The sequence below is a fragment of the Colossoma macropomum genome, unplaced genomic scaffold, assembly GCF_904425465.1.
Source record: "Colossoma macropomum unplaced genomic scaffold, Colossoma_macropomum, whole genome shotgun sequence".
NCBI lineage: Eukaryota > Metazoa > Chordata > Actinopteri > Characiformes > Serrasalmidae > Colossoma > Colossoma macropomum.
This window is the reverse complement of record NW_023495942.1, coordinates 159,328-174,703: the sequence shown is the minus strand read 5'-3', so window position 1 is coordinate 174,703 and position 15,376 is coordinate 159,328. Positions and strand designations below refer to the sequence as shown.

The 15,376-nt window shown below is 39.0% G+C and overlaps 2 protein-coding genes across 2 annotated transcripts in view; both read right to left on the bottom strand.

Moving 5' to 3' along the window:
* Positions 1 to 3,759, bottom strand: part of maptb (microtubule-associated protein tau b) — a 54,931-nt gene extending 51,172 nt beyond the window's left edge. The window contains exon 1 of the mRNA XM_036564127.1: positions 3,673 to 3,759. The gene's annotated coding sequence lies outside the window, so the exon portion shown is untranslated. The remainder of the gene's footprint in view (positions 1 to 3,672) is intronic.
* A 2,792-nt stretch (positions 3,760 to 6,551) lies between these two features.
* myl4 (myosin, light chain 4, alkali; atrial, embryonic) lies at positions 6,552 to 12,517 on the bottom strand. The gene is made up of 7 exons (XM_036564123.1): positions 12,356 to 12,517; positions 10,157 to 10,184; positions 9,054 to 9,203; positions 8,746 to 8,919; positions 8,449 to 8,526; positions 7,681 to 7,718; positions 6,552 to 6,710 (listed from the first exon to the last, which is right to left on the bottom strand). The coding sequence occupies exons 1-6, from the start codon at positions 12,458 to 12,460 to the stop codon at positions 7,690 to 7,692; spliced, it is 564 nt and encodes a 187-aa protein (XP_036420016.1). The 5' UTR covers positions 12,461 to 12,517; the 3' UTR covers positions 6,552 to 6,710; positions 7,681 to 7,689.
* Positions 12,518 to 15,376: the final 2,859 nt, after the last annotated feature.

Sequence of the window (15,376 nt, the reverse complement as noted above, 5' to 3'; positions counted from 1 at the left end):
CAGAGAACACTGAACCCTATAAACCTACTCAACTAGCCCTGCACATCTACCACCCTAGCACCAAAATAAGCATGAACAGGAGAACTAATGACACAGAACTATATGTTACACTGAAACGGCTGACAGAGCAAGGCTGCACGGTCAGTAAAGTGAATTAGGTTTCCTGACATGTGCTGTGCTGCTCCTTAATCGCTGTGGGTAATTGCATTATGCAAGGAGGAAATTGGAAAACGTGCATTCTGACAGAGCAGGACTTCAGGGATATGACCACAAATCTGTAGTTCATATTCAAAGTGCGCTATAGGGCTTCTCAATTTATCGTTTGCTAGTCATTACCATGATATCATGATGAATCAAGGTCCAAGAAACTAAAATGTGTTTGGTCAAAATGCAGACCAGTGCCTCATCAAAGGCTAATGTGTGATGTGTTTTTAATATACTGCAAGGCAAATTACAATTATATGGAACTATATGAAATTTCTATGCATCCCTAGCAACGTAACGATTTTATTATGTAAAAACCGTACGTGAAAAACTGAATTTGAAACAGTGTACGGTTTTAATACTAGGCATCTAGATGCATCCTATCAAGTAAACTGGTGGGGAGGGGGAGGGGCTTATGTTATGGATGCCCCAAAGCTCAAATGACTGGGCTTTTTATAAATCAATTATAGTTTGCATATGTTGTGTTTTTAGGGTTTATTTTGTTGGTGGTTTGTACAACAGACACTGAACAAGTTATATTTGGGAACTAATCTTTATATAAGGGAAAATCTGTGTAGTGTACAATTACAGCTCAGTAGAATCACAGATTCAAAATATTGAAAATTGATCTGAATCGTGACCTCAGAATTGAAAATCGCGTAGGGCTGAGAGATTTCGGTAAAATATCGAATTGAAAGAAAAAGAAAAGAAAATGGTTGTGTATAGAACCATGAACACTCAAAGAACTCTTTGCATGATCAAAGGGTTCTTTGCATCATGAAAGCGTTCTTCAGATTGATGGAGAATGTGCTGTCTACGGTTCTATATAGAAACTTTTTGAAAAGGGCTCTATATAGCACCAAAATTGGTTCTACTATTGCTACAAGCTTGAGATAATAGAACCTTTTGGTGCTATATAGAACCCTTTTCAAAAAGGTTCTATACAGAATCAAGTGCGGCTCATTCTCCATCCGTTTGAAGAACCCTTTTATGGTGCAAAGAACCTTTTAATCATGCAAAGGTTTCTTTGTGTGTTCATGGTTCTATATAGATCCATTTCCTTTACTGAAGAACCTCTGAAGAACCGTCTTTTTAAGAGTGTAGGCTATAATCAAAATTGCAGCTCCTGAAATTTGAAAAGTTGCGATTTCAATATAAAAACCTTTAGTTTTTCAGCCGTAGCACATCATAATACCCCTAGTGTGCAAACATTAATACACAAGCATATGAACACAAAGCACTCCATATTTCTGCTGTGTCAGATAAATATATATATTATTATATATATTTATATAATATATAAATATATATATATCATACTATCAAGACACTACCACATAATACCGTACCAAATTTTGAATTGTTTGCATCGTTACACCCCTGCAAACAGGGACTAGTGGTATTATGGCATGTCAGACAATATTACTAAGTCAGTTGTGAGCAATCTCTAAAGGTATTTCTGACTAATGAGTCTGACTTTAGGGAGAAAAACCACAGCAAGGCCTTGGCAAGTCTTCATGTCTTTTTTTAACATCCAGACACATGCTTTGCTGCCAGGCCTTTATCATAAGGGCTTAAACAAGCGCTTAGACAAGTTTAATCTTGTATGTTAATCTAGCATTAATCTATATGCACGCTATAGTCTGCATTATGCAGTCAGCTATGAGGCATCTTCAATGCAAAGTATTAGCAGACGGAAGAGCACATGCAGCATGAAGAGAGCATGCTGGAGAGAAAGCAGGGCGTGGAGGGAGAAAAGCAGACATACAGACAGCATAAGCTCCCAATATTCCGATCGGGCTCTTTTCTTTGGTATAATAATGATGCGGATTTGACAAACGAACCGTGCACGTCGATAAGGTTCAGAATAAATCGAATACATAAGCAGGAAAAAGGCAAGAAACGTGCGCCAGAGACACCAGCAGAGGAGGAAAGGAGGGAGGGAGGAGGGGGGAGAAAAAGGTGTGTCCGCCTTCGAGAAAAAAGAGAAAAAATTAAAGATCTATACGAATTTTAGCCGTACAGAAAAGAAAAAGACGCGAATGTACGCGTTGCTGTCATTTTAACACGAGGGGAGCATTTTTGGCGGGTTAGCTTTATAGAAAAGGCTAGCGAGCTGCCCTCAGATAGGCAAAAATGCCCCTAGACTGGGGGAATATGTGCCTGGATTAAAAGAAATTTCCCCCCCAAGACAAAGCCCCCACGTGGCTAATACAGGGGAGCAGAAATGCCCTCTTTCTGCACTTTGACAAAAGACAAATGCACGCATAATCCCTGTGATCTTATCTCATCTGCTGAGCTGCACATATACAGACAGAACTCCTCACTGAGAAGGAAACTCAGCTTAAACAGGCTTGACGGTGCAAACTAGGCAGCAGCATCAGCACCAAACAACTGCGCCAATGCCGTTTTACCGGCAACCCCACGTAGCACAAAAACCACCTTACGATAAATAATCCATGAACCTGAACCCCTCATGCAGTCTGTAATGACAAAAGCAAAAGACAGACGAGGACAAGACCTGGCAGCGTTTTGGACGATGCTGAAGTTGGCTCCTTTTTCCGAATTTCCAGTTCCACCTTAAATGGTGCGGCAGTTACATTCCGACGCCTCGGGCACCAGCATGTAACTGCCGCACCATTTAAGGTGGAACGGGAAATTCGGAAAAAGGAGCTGGCGAAAAAAAAGCCAACTTCACCTTCCCTGTTTGACCAACCACAGACATGCTTTGCTTCATCGCTGGAGCCGGTTTCCTGTCAAAGATGTAAGATTTTGTCTTTAAAAACGTAAAAAACACGTTTTGCCACAACTTACTACGAACCTGCACGCCAGACAACACCAAGCAGTGACGGTTAACCTAACGCTTTTTAACGTTTTCTCCAACTCACTGCAGCCACGAAAAACTGCTTCCTAGCAAATCCCCCATTGCTGTATGAACACCTACAGTGCTACAGTAACACCTACAGTGTTCACTGAACACAAGTTAGCACGGTAAAAGTAGACTGAACATTGTAAAATCTTTGGTTAAATAGCGCCTTGAGGGCTAGCTAAAGCTAACCGCCTTTTTGTAGAGAAGTAGCGTTAACCTCATCGTTAGAGCCCTAAGCTGTCAAGACACCGATCAAAAATATTGACAGCTGATCCAAACGTCACTTCGAGCACGTTCTTTATCAATATGAGACACCCATCCGTCTAGACAGAGGGTGAAAAACATTATCACGCTATATTATTTTGTTTAAAATGAGAGAAATGCCGCTGGGGCGAAGCCGGCATCCTTTGGCTTTGACAAAGCCAGGCCCGTTCATACACACCCAGCAACGGCAAAAATCACCCCCTCACAGCAACAGCGGTGAAGGGACGGGTCTCACAGTGCTGAACGGATAGAAAACAAACCTGGACTCTGCTCCACACCCAGATTAAGGAGGTTTAGCTGTTTCATCTGCATATAATCTGACCGGTTTTGCTTACCTGTGTGACACGCAGAGTTATTGTCTGTCCAACTGCAGTCAGTCAGTCAGCGCTGGGCTCTAATATAGCGACGCTGTTCCGTCGGCGGCCTGACCGAGAAGGGGGGGCGCTAAAGAGTCCACTTTAGGTTTGCTGCTGTTCACTGGGTGTGTTAGGCCGGGTTTGTCATTACACTGCACACTAATTACGTTGCAACGTGCTATCAGATAAAATAGCGAGAAGAGAATTAGTGCTGCTCTAAATATTTAGATAATCTCTTGTAATAGCACGAGCCTGTCCTTTGCTGTTAAGCAGAACTGCCTGAATAGTGAGTACTGAATCTGAGCAATTACAGTGCAGACTGAGCACTTCATAGGCCTGTGTCTGGTTTTAGTGTGTGGATAACATGCACCACATCTCAGTCTTATTACACACATTAGAACACATGAGCCAATATTCAAGTGTTTTATGATATATAACACACAGTATTATCATGGACAGGGAAGTACGGTCACTGCGCTCTTTTAGTCAAACAAGTTGGAGATACACTGAATATTTCTGGTTTCACAAGATCCCACTTCACTGTCATATTGTGATCTGATTATTTATTTGATGTTTATCCAACTGTTTAGTGTGTTATTTGGTGTTAACACCTTCACAACTCACAGGAAAGCTATCAATTTGCAATGCAATCAATTCATGTGCTCTAGAGTATATAAGCAATACTACCTGACCTGTAAATAATAATAAAAAAAGAAAAATGTAGAGGTAACCAAAGACATGACACCCATTAAGACTGTGAAAAATCCATCCTAGAAAGGGAGGTAGTGCTGTGCCACTATTCAAAGTGGCATCAGCGACGTTTTTTCCAGAAATCAATACTATCTTGCTATTAAAAATTTCACTCAGTAAACTACGTGTATATCCATGCATTAACTCATACGTCTTTTTTCTTTATAAATGTTGTGAAAAACTGTGATAAAATGTTATCATGATATTAAATGTTTATATAGGCTTATGCACAGTACACTGAATACCCTCTGAATACCCTCACAACTGAAAAACATCCATACAATCCCAACAAATAACCAAAGCAATGGAAAAGAGAGGGAACGAAACAGTTATGCAGTCCACATTGATAAGGCTAATGACAAATCAGTGTTTATCAGATTTCTGTTGCAATCCTGACCAAGTCTACCAAAAATTACTTCACTTCAAACTTCAAGACACTTTAGCTTTGCTTCTTACTGAACACTAAAGCTTTTACTGTAATGTGGCCACCACCCTGGATTTGCTTAGCAACCAGACCACTTGTGAATGAGTAGGCATTTTCAACTGAGAGGGGAGAGAGCAAGAGAGCAAGACAGAGAGAGAGAGTCACTGATGTACATTTTACATATGTTATACATATTATGTGTAATTCTATAATCCTTTTTTATATAATGTAATATAAGGTAATGTATTTTTTAAATCTAAATATGTCTTAGTTCTGTATACTAGCAATCTGGTATGATATGCATTTTGACCACATCATGTTGATCTTCATCATTATCACCTTCATTATTTGATCAGGTCTTTTATTAACTGAAACTTTAATGGAAAGTTATAGTATTTGGAACATAAGCCATTGGTTTAGATAGGCTGTATTAAATTATACTGCTGATTTTAAGGTGCCTATATCCTATTCTTGTCCATTTATGGTCTTTGTGTGGGTTCATGTTTTGGAGAGTGAACACTGGGGTGCTGCTTTGGCACTATTTGAGATGGACGTGATTGCAGTGGGACATCTGGCTAGAATTCACAAAGGACTCAGGTCAATAATGTTCCTCCACTCAATTATTAGAAGAATTCCACAGTTCGTTCACTGTCTGACTATGTAGATGTTTGGATGTGTGGTACTATAACGAAAAGGCTGTATTTACGAAAGCAGTGAAAATATGAACAATATGCACATTAATACAGTATGTCAGACAGAACCTATAAGGGAAACACTCTTTGACATGAAGCTAAAAGGTCAGTGTTGTTGAGCTCAGCTTGTGTGCCAATAAGCAAAAGGCTATTACTGCTCAAATCGAATGTTGTTTAGTGGCAATGTATTCAAACAACAGCTTACTAGCACTTCTTGTAATCTTTCTCAATGATAACAGCATCATCTTACTCTGTTCAAAATACATACAAAATACAATGGCCTGTGATCCATTTTACCAAATGGAGAAACAGTACTTACTGATCACATGCATGAAAAATCCAAATTATGTACCAAAAATAGCCTTCATTAATTTTTACATGACCATATCCAATCAAACTTTTTCTTTTTGAATTAAACAGTCTGCTTGTTACTGTGCCTTTAAGACTGATACATGTAAATGAGCTGTGTTCTGATTGGCTACAGTGCATAGCATCTTATTCAAATGCAATCTGAGCTGAAACACTCTTTAGAACTTCAGCATCAATGGATGAGGCTAAACTGCTGTAGGCTGAATCAGATGTATGTAAATGTTTTTTTGTAACATCATAAAAACAGTGAATTCAACATGGGCTGTTTTTGCAGATTTGTTTCCACATATGGACCGGAGAGAGATTGGTATGTTTTGAAACTATGTCCTTATCAGGTCCCTTTGAAAAGGACACTTGCAGCACTGTGTGCATTATTCAGAATTTTCTTCAGGGTATAAAGGGCTGGAGGTGTGTCAATGCAGGGTAAAACATCACACTGCAAACAGTGCTCTACTGCACTGTAACTGAGAACCCTGTAAGTGTTGCAGAACAGCTGATGTCATGCTATTAGAGTAAAGTTCACCTTTCAGCCACATGATGGTGCCTTTGACACACTGTCTACTTGAAGCTACTGTGTATGTTTGGTGCCTACACTATTATGAATACACCACAAGCTATTTTATTTTGATCATTTATTCAGAGCATCAGACATAAATAGATAAAAAAGACGGCAGGAGAAGAGAGCTTCAGTTGAGTGGAATAGCTTTCCAGTGCTTTGCTGATTGGGTACCAGATGCTGCAGAACTAACTGTTGAAATCCTGACTGCTCTCAGGATTTGGTCCTGAAAGAGATAAAGGAATTTGTTACACTTTTTCAAGAATAAGTGAAAAATACAGTACTGTACAAAAGTCAGAGACTACCCACTACAAATTGTCATTAAGTATATTCATTTTCAGGATATATTTCTGTGCAGATTAGATACAAAATAATCCATTTGCATAAGGAAGGGGAAAGTCAAAGGAAAATAAGTGTGAAAACAGAAGTTTGTAAAACTAAAAGTTAAAAAAAAAATCACAGACAATGGGAACACTAACAACTGTGCAAGACCTTGCAGACCAACAAAATAGTCCCATCACATAAACAGCACTTAAAGCTTTCATCTTTGAAAGACAGGAGAAAAATCAAGCTTCACTCTTGCTTCAGATCTGAAAATATCCACAGGTGTTTCTGTCCATCTTCCACTGTGAGAGAACAACTCTCGTTATGGATGTGTAGCTATTAAGAAGCCCTTACCGAAAAAAGGAGAGATTCTGCCAACACAGAAGCTGGTTAGGAAAATGGCCTGTCCACCTGTCCAGACCTCAACATCATTGAATGTGTTTGGCATTATTTGGATCGCAAGAAGCAGAAGATGCAACCAACTTTTAAGACTGAACTTTGGAGGTGTGGAAAAATATCCACACTAAATACCAAAAAAAATTCATATTGTAAAATTAATAATTCATACTTAATGGAAGTTTGATGGGAAATGAAATAAAACAAGCATTGTTTATGGCTTTGGCACAGTATTCTTGACACAACTTGTCAGCTCTCTACTCCATTTATTATTGGCCAGTTTCTGTTTCTGACCACAGGATTGCTGTTGACCACATGGATGGGTCAGGCCAGAAAATTTCTATCAAATTGTGCAACAGGCTACAGTCACTAGCTAGACACCAGCAAGACTGGCTTACAATGTAGTTTTCTAATAATATAGCTCGTGGTTTAATAGGCCTTTACATAAAAAAAAAAACACTGTCACTGTGACTCACCTCAGACATTTATCCAGACATGATGTGCTTCACAAAGGCTGTCAGAGAGAACACAAACAACTATTTCCAAACTGCTCATCTGCAGCAAAATGTATGGAAATTACAGAAACACTAGTACGTGTACATGGTTATAGTCATTTCAAAGAACACTCTGGTCAAAATGAAAAAAAAGCAACCATCACTAAGTCTGTTGTAAACATGCTTACTCGCATCCTACAGGAATGCTGCAGTAGTCTCTCGAGTGAGATTTTCTGGTTTATAGACATTTTTTTGGTGATTGCAGAAGGAAGAAAGAATAAAACACTCCTTGGAAGCCTGTATCTTACTGCAGTTGTATAACCATAGTACGTCAAAATTACCATTACAATAGAAGAACCGTTCACGCAAACAACAGAAATTACTTGTCAGATGAAAAAGACAACAAGCTAAAAGCTAAAATGAGTAGCTACCTGGTTACTCTGCCTGGCTGAAAATATGCTAATGCTGTAATGCTAGCTTGGTTGTATTGATTAGCCTAGATATCAGTGGCTAGGCTAGCAGCTGGAATTAGTTGACATCAGAGGGATTTCCTATCGTTGTATTATGTGTTTGCATGCTAGCTATTATAGAGAGAGAACACTGATGAACAAAAGCATGACAACAATATAAAACTTTGAGTTATGTCAAATCAATATTCAGGCTGAAATGCTTTAAAGTGTATAACTGCTTCACAGATTTCTATAATTGAGATACAAGGTTTGCTTACATGACCCTAAAATGTGATGTTACCTTCGTAGTTGATGCAGCCATTACCGTCCTCTTGTCCTGCAATCACTTGCTCAACCTCCTTTTCTGTCATCTTTTCCCCTAAAGGAAAAGCAGATATATGTCCTGCTTTAGTGATTACACAAATTCAGTACATCGTCCCCTCATCTCAGAGGAAATCAAGCATCACATGCACACCAACTACAACTGTTATGCTGCATTGTCTTATTTATTTCTAAAGAGATTTTGTCAATTTTCCACATATTTTAGTACAGCATTAATACTTACATCTGAAATACTGACACTGTTTTAATTATTTACCTAATGTTTGCAGAACATGCCGAAGCTCTGCCCCCATTACAGTCCCATTTCCTTCTTTGTCAAAGACTCGCAACCCCTCCACAAAGTCTTCGAATGTGCCTCTGTCCTTTGACTTAGAAATATGCTGGAACATCGGGAGGAACGTCTCAAAGTCCATTAGTTTGGTGTTCAGTTCTAAAGCCAGAAGAATAAGAGGCACCTTTTATTTTGGATATAACAATGTAGCATACAGATACACAGTTCAATAAACAAACAAATAAACAGCTGTAGTGCACAACATGGTGATTCATGTTTCATGTTCTTCTGACCTTCAGGTTTGGGTTTGCCTAGTACCCTCATGACCTCAGCGTTGGTGGGGTTCTGACCCAATGCCCTCATGACGTCACCACACTGAGCATAGGAAATCTTCATTTCTCCATTTGGTGTTCTGTCAAACAGCATGAAGGCCTCCTTAAACTCTGTTTGGGCAGATAAGATCCTCAGCTATAGCACTTAAGTCTTGGCAGACAATCTTGCTTTTCTCATCTTTTTCGTTAAAGTTTATTTACTGGGTTAAGCACATCAATATTTTCTCTTTAAGTCTCCATGAGATAGTAATGTGATACTCTAATTCTACATGCAGGAAATTCCATTAATTCTGCCTAAATTCTGAACAACTTTTATACTTTTGTTAAAACCATATTATTGCTGTCTAAAGAAAACCTTCCACCTCAAAACATCATAGGAGGACAAAAATAATATGTTCCTATAACTCATAGGGGAAATCCACTAATTTTTCAAAGTTGCTGCATGATTCAATAGTTGAGATGCAAACAGTGTAGGGAAACTGATTTGGATTTCTTAATGGAAGTTAAAGCAAATAAATTTCGTATCTAAACCACCATGACCAGGGAATCTATACAAGTCTTCTGGGTTTTATATGTAAAGTCAATAACAGTAAAACAGGGTCCCACTTTAATTGGACAGCCCCAGCAGATGATCTAAAGAGGTTCAATTTATGAGCAATCTATTTGGTTAAACTGGGAGATTCTCAACAGCATTAGGATCAGAGTTGTGATTAGTAAAAAGGTTTAGGACCATGGTAAGGGTTAGGTTTAGGTTTTGGGTTGAGGTAAAAGGTGAGAGTTGAATGCACGATAAGCATCTATTAAGCATCTACAGTGCGCTATCCAAATAAGGTGTTAACTTAATTGTGGAGAATTTTTAAAAAATCTGTCAAATTCTTCTTTAATGTAATTTAAACAAGTATGAAAGGTTTGCTCATGAAATGTGTACATAATGTAAAGGGCAGGTGGCATTTGAAAATGGTGTAAAAATTATAACCTAAAAAGATTTAGAATTTTTAGATTTTCTTTATAACAGCAATGATATGGTGTAAAAACACTCTATATGTGAATGAATTAATTCTCACCTTCAATCTGATCTGGGGTGAACTCAATCTAGAAAGAGAAAACAGAATGTCAAACATCATTGCCATACTTTGTTCACCAAAAGGAGAAAGTAATAAGTCTATTTTCATAGGTAATTCAAAGCACAAGATTTGTAATATTTGTACCCATCGACATGCACTCAATAATTTCTTAGCATAGCTCAGCCAACTCTGCTGACCCTGATCAACAGCAAAGGAAACATCAAACGACCACCAACGCTGAATTTGGACCAAGTTTTTCCCAACTGCCCACACTCCACTCAGCAATGCTGCAGATGCTAGCAGTACCCATGAGGAGAAGCGGGCTATTTGGGGTCACTCCATCAAGGTCATCTATGGCCATTTTCCCCTTCCCATAATGGGATCTAAGAATAACGGACGCCTGCTGTAGGACCAGGGGAGACACTGTGAAACCCCATCCTCCTGCACTGTCCCTGGGGTAAAAGATGGGGTCAGCCTGGATCAGAGGCATGCTAAGCTTCAACAGGGGAGCTTTTACATAGATCGACGTGAACAGTGTGGAAGACCACAAACAACAAATGGACAGACAGGTGGACTACCACAATGCTGTTCAGACATGCTGAATGAATGCTGATAGTATGAAGAGCATAAAATGGATTAGTTTCACATTTACTACGTGTATGGCATGAAATATGAGAGGGACATTTCTGAAATATTTGTTTTAAATGTAAAATAATAGGCTGAATTATTTCTCACATTGGAAAAAATAGATTCCTATTGTTATTGTAAAAAATAAAAGTAATCTGAGAACTCATTCTGGAGGCTAAAACTATTTCTGGAAATGGAAAATAGACGTCACTGTACCTTGGATTGTTGATTGAGAACATTATAGTTTTATGTGAGGAGCATGACATCACCAATGCTATAACAGACCACTAAAGAGATGCCAATGAGGCAAAAGATGGTCAGACTATGTTGATTCACCTTCAGTGCTGTGCAGAAACTACTTTTCACCTATTTAATATCCAGTCAACACAGCCAATTAGTACAAATTATTCATTTTTCAGTTGATATTTCTGAGGAGGTTAGACATAAGATAATGCACTTGCATAAGAAAGGGGACAGGAAAATAACTGAAGAACTTCCAACGGAAGAATTTCCAAAATTATCAAAACATATAGAGTAAACAGGACTCCTAACAACCATGCAAACCTGGTAGACCACCAAAACTATCACCAACGAACAGACAATACTTAAAGCCATTCAGTACAAGTTATTAATTTTTCAGGAGATATAAGATATTGGATACAAGAATCCACTTACATAAAGAAGGCAAGTCAAAAGAAAACAAGTGAAAACACAGGCTTTTCCAAAATTGCAGTTCAAAAATGATTAGAAAATATAGAGAAATTTGTTAAAGTTATCTTCTAACAACTCTGCAAGACCTGGAACCACCAAAACTGTCACCATCACATAAACAATACTTAATGCTTTCATCTCTGAGTGAGAGGAGAAAATCAAGCTCCACTTGATCAGATCTGAAAAAATCCACAGGTGTTCCTGTCCATCCTTCCATTGTGAGAAGACAACAACAATATGGGTCTGAAAGGATGTGTAGCTGTTAAAAAGCCATGACTGATAAAAGGAAAAAGAATGTGCAAATCAAAGAAGAAGCCGCGTTGGTGGTCACAACAATGGACTGACCACCCCAGGTCCAGACCTCAACATCATTAAGTGTATCTGGGTTTACTTGGATAATGAGAAGCAGAAAATGCAACCAACTTCTAGGACTGAACTATGTTACTTAACAGCCATTGGCCTGTAAATTAAATAAATGTAATCTTTGACTTTTGCATAGTACTGTATATTACGACACAGAGCAAATGATTAATATTCAACAAGTTTTCAAAGTGACTAATACGTTGGCAAAATGAACAATGCAGTGAAAATCAGAATACATTTGGCTGTCATATGTATCATATCTACTAAATACAACCTTCATTTTTTTTTAACACAACCCTGCAAAGCTTGCACGAATAAACCAAATCTGAATAAAGCCTGTATCAAATACTCATTATAATTACATAAACAGTCAATAATATAAAAGTCTGTCCTTTAATTGCAACATCAATAATTTCCAAATTTGTTGTCAGTAATGCCAGCAGCTGAGGGGTTATTTGTTATAGCTTAGAAACATAGACAAAGACATGAAGTACTCACTGCGATGCCCTTTGGGTCAAATTCTGGCTCCTTGGGTTTCTCTGGTTCTGGAGGAGGAGCTGGCTTGGTTGCCTCCTTCTTGGGCTCTACTTTCTTGGGAGCCATTCTTTTGAGACCGGCTACAGTGAGAGAGAGAAAGAGGCTATGAAATGTGGCAGAGAGTTGAGCAGAGTTGAGAATGATCAAATAGGTTTTATACCCACCTCCATCTCCCTCAGGCTGAACCAGAGGCAGATGGACCAACCCATCTGAGATGCCATCATGCGCCATATAAGGTCCGGAGGCTGAGGCGCTGAGCGATGAGGCTCCACAAGGCAGATCCTTCAAACGCTCTCAGAGGAGAGTATTAGCATGTTGACATATTGTTGTCACTATGATGATGACGTTAATGGCAGTATCATTAAGGTTACTTTGTGGCAGTGTTGGTGGGACAGAGAGAGTGGGATAGCTGGCAGAACAATACTAGGGGACCCTTGTAGTGCATGTTTCATTCTGAATGTTTGACAGAAGCACATTACCTGACAAACATCTGGCATTTAATTTTTAGAAGCATGATCTATTTTAACTACAGCATGTCTCTAATGCGTTTGAGGAGGAATGTGATCTTGGGAGACGTACATTGCTGTGTGGGCTCCACGCTGTCTGAAATATGGATGGACGGACCTTTGAGGAATTCTGAAACATCCCAGTGGGTGAGGATGGATTCTTGCACTGTATAATAAGAGCAGCAGTGTAGAGGTCTTACAGAATGAAATTGATGGACATCTTCATGTGATGGTTAATGGCAACCTCTGAGCCAGCTTGTAAACACAGACGAAACACTAAACTGCACTGCTTTTGGACAAGTAAGAGAGATCTTCTGAGTAGAGACTGCCAAGTGTTTTTTGTCTTCTTTGTAAGGGCTATTTTTGAGGGTCAGTTTTTTCAAAAGATATCTAAAATTGGCTTATGGATGTAGAACCAGTGAAAAGCCAATTTGCAGGGCTGGATCCAGAAAAACAACTACTCAACGTGGAACTTCCAGTTGGATAGTATAGTTCAGGACAAGGCTCATTATATAAGTCCAGAAGGCCATTTTCTGGAAAGAGCTGTATATTTTAGGACAGACATAATACACCTCCCTAGTGTCTCCTGGTGTCTCATCAATGAAGACAGTGAGGAATCAATCGGGAACAGTGAAGGATGAGCATAATCCAGACTGTTTTATTGGCGTATGCAGCTGTTAACTGTTTTTGCTTACTTAACCCTCCGGAAGCTGTCAGAGAAATATTTGTGGCAGTCACCAAGTAAAAACAGTTTAACGAGAGGAGGCCTGCCATTCAACGAGACCCCCTCCCTCTCTAATGTCCTCTCTCTAAGTCATTTCATAGCCACTCTGTCTCCTCCAAGAACCTCGAGACCCATCCTTGTCTATCTGTTCAAGACAATGCAGAGACTCAATTTACAATCTATAATACTCTGCAAATATCAGAAACCATCCTTCATTATTTTGATTTCCAGTCAAAACAGCCATTAAGTACAAGTTATTCATTTTTCAGGATGTATTTCTGAAGAGAGATGTAAGATATTAGATACAAGAATCCACTTGCATAAGGAAGGGGAAAGTGAAAGGAAAATAAGTAAAAACACAGGTGTTTCCAAAACTGGTGCTGAAAAATTATTAGAAAATATAGACAAATTGGACATCAAACAAACATGCAAGACCTGGCAGACCACCAAAACTGTCCCCTTCAGACAAACAGTACTTAAAGCTTTCATCTTTGAGAGAGAGGAGAAAATCAAGCTCCACTCTTGCTTCAGATCTGAAAACATCCACAGGTGTTTCTGTCCATCCTTCCATTGTGAGAAGACAGCACTACGAATCTAAAAGGATGTGTACCTGTCAAGAGGCCCTTGCTGAGCAAAGGAAATAGCCAAAAAATTTTGCAAATCAAACAACAAATCTTTTGATGTTCTCAGAACAATGCACTGACCACACCAGAGTACAGCCCTCAACATTACTGTGTTCAGGATTACATAGATTTTGTGAAGCAGATGACTTCTAAGATTAAACTTTTAAGTTATGAAAAAATATCCTTACAGCTTTCCTGAAAAACTTAAAGAAAGTCTTCCGAAAAAAAAATAAAGGCTGTAATAAAAGGGGTGGATAAAGGGTGGATACACTAAATACTGAAAATCATATGTTTCGTTGTTGGGACTTCTGTGTAATTTTCTGTTAAATATGTTTCCTGATGCAGAAAAATGAATAAGTTGTTCTTGTTTTGACTGGAAATTTAATAAATGCAGGGTGGCCTCTGACCTCTGCAAGTACTGTAGGAATATGCTTTTTACTTATTTAATGATTAATATTTTCCATAATGACCTGCAACAAATACGCCACGAAATTGCTTTAAATAGTGATGTGATGTCCTTAAAATTGAATACTTGTTCTGGTTGGCTACTGGTTTCTTGCCATGGGGCTGGATGCAACCATGTATATCACGTAACAGTTATGACACAGGATCCCCCCTCTGCTACACCAGCTCTTTCTTCCCCTGGGTTGCCCCCAGAAAGATGATGGACAGAAAGATACAGGCCAGGAGTAACTGGTGTAGTGTTTCTTAATCCATGTGGACTCCATGAACTACATTGGAAGAGACAACTGTTTCTGTTGTGTATGGAGCGTTCAGTGTGTACTTCTGTAAATGAAAGCTGAAGCTATTGGAATGGCCTTCGCAGCCCCCTGACTTAAACATCACTGAAAATCTGTGGGCATGCAAGATGGCTCATGTGCCATGTTGCAGGATTCATCTAACAAATTAGGACAAACTGCCTTGCTCGAGGGGCTCCGTAATTTTCTGGGTGTGCTGAGCCTTAATGTACACTGTACTTTAATGCAGTTACTGAATAAAACTTTCTATCTGGAGATGACTATGCTCCTTATTTTGAGGCTACTTCTCGCATGTCGAGACAAAGACCAGAAATCTACACTCTCTGAACTGAGACAGGACTTGGGTACTACAACGCAAACTATGTATTTTC

What these genes read in the sequence shown, in the direction of transcription:
- myl4 (XM_036564123.1), bottom strand. Translation starts at nt 12,460, where the DNA reads ATGGCTCCCAAGAAAGTAGAGCCCAAGAAGGAGGCAACCAAGCCAGCT. An exon ending in TTGACCCAAAGGGCATCGCA is followed by an intron (nt 10,185 to 12,355) that starts GTGAGTACTTCA and finishes TTCTCTTTCTAG; the next exon opens with ATTGAGTTCACCCCAGATCA. An exon ending in AGGCAAACCCAAACCTGAAG is followed by an intron (nt 8,920 to 9,053) that starts GTCAGAAGAACA and finishes TTCTGGCTTTAG; the next exon opens with AACTGAACACCAAACTAATG.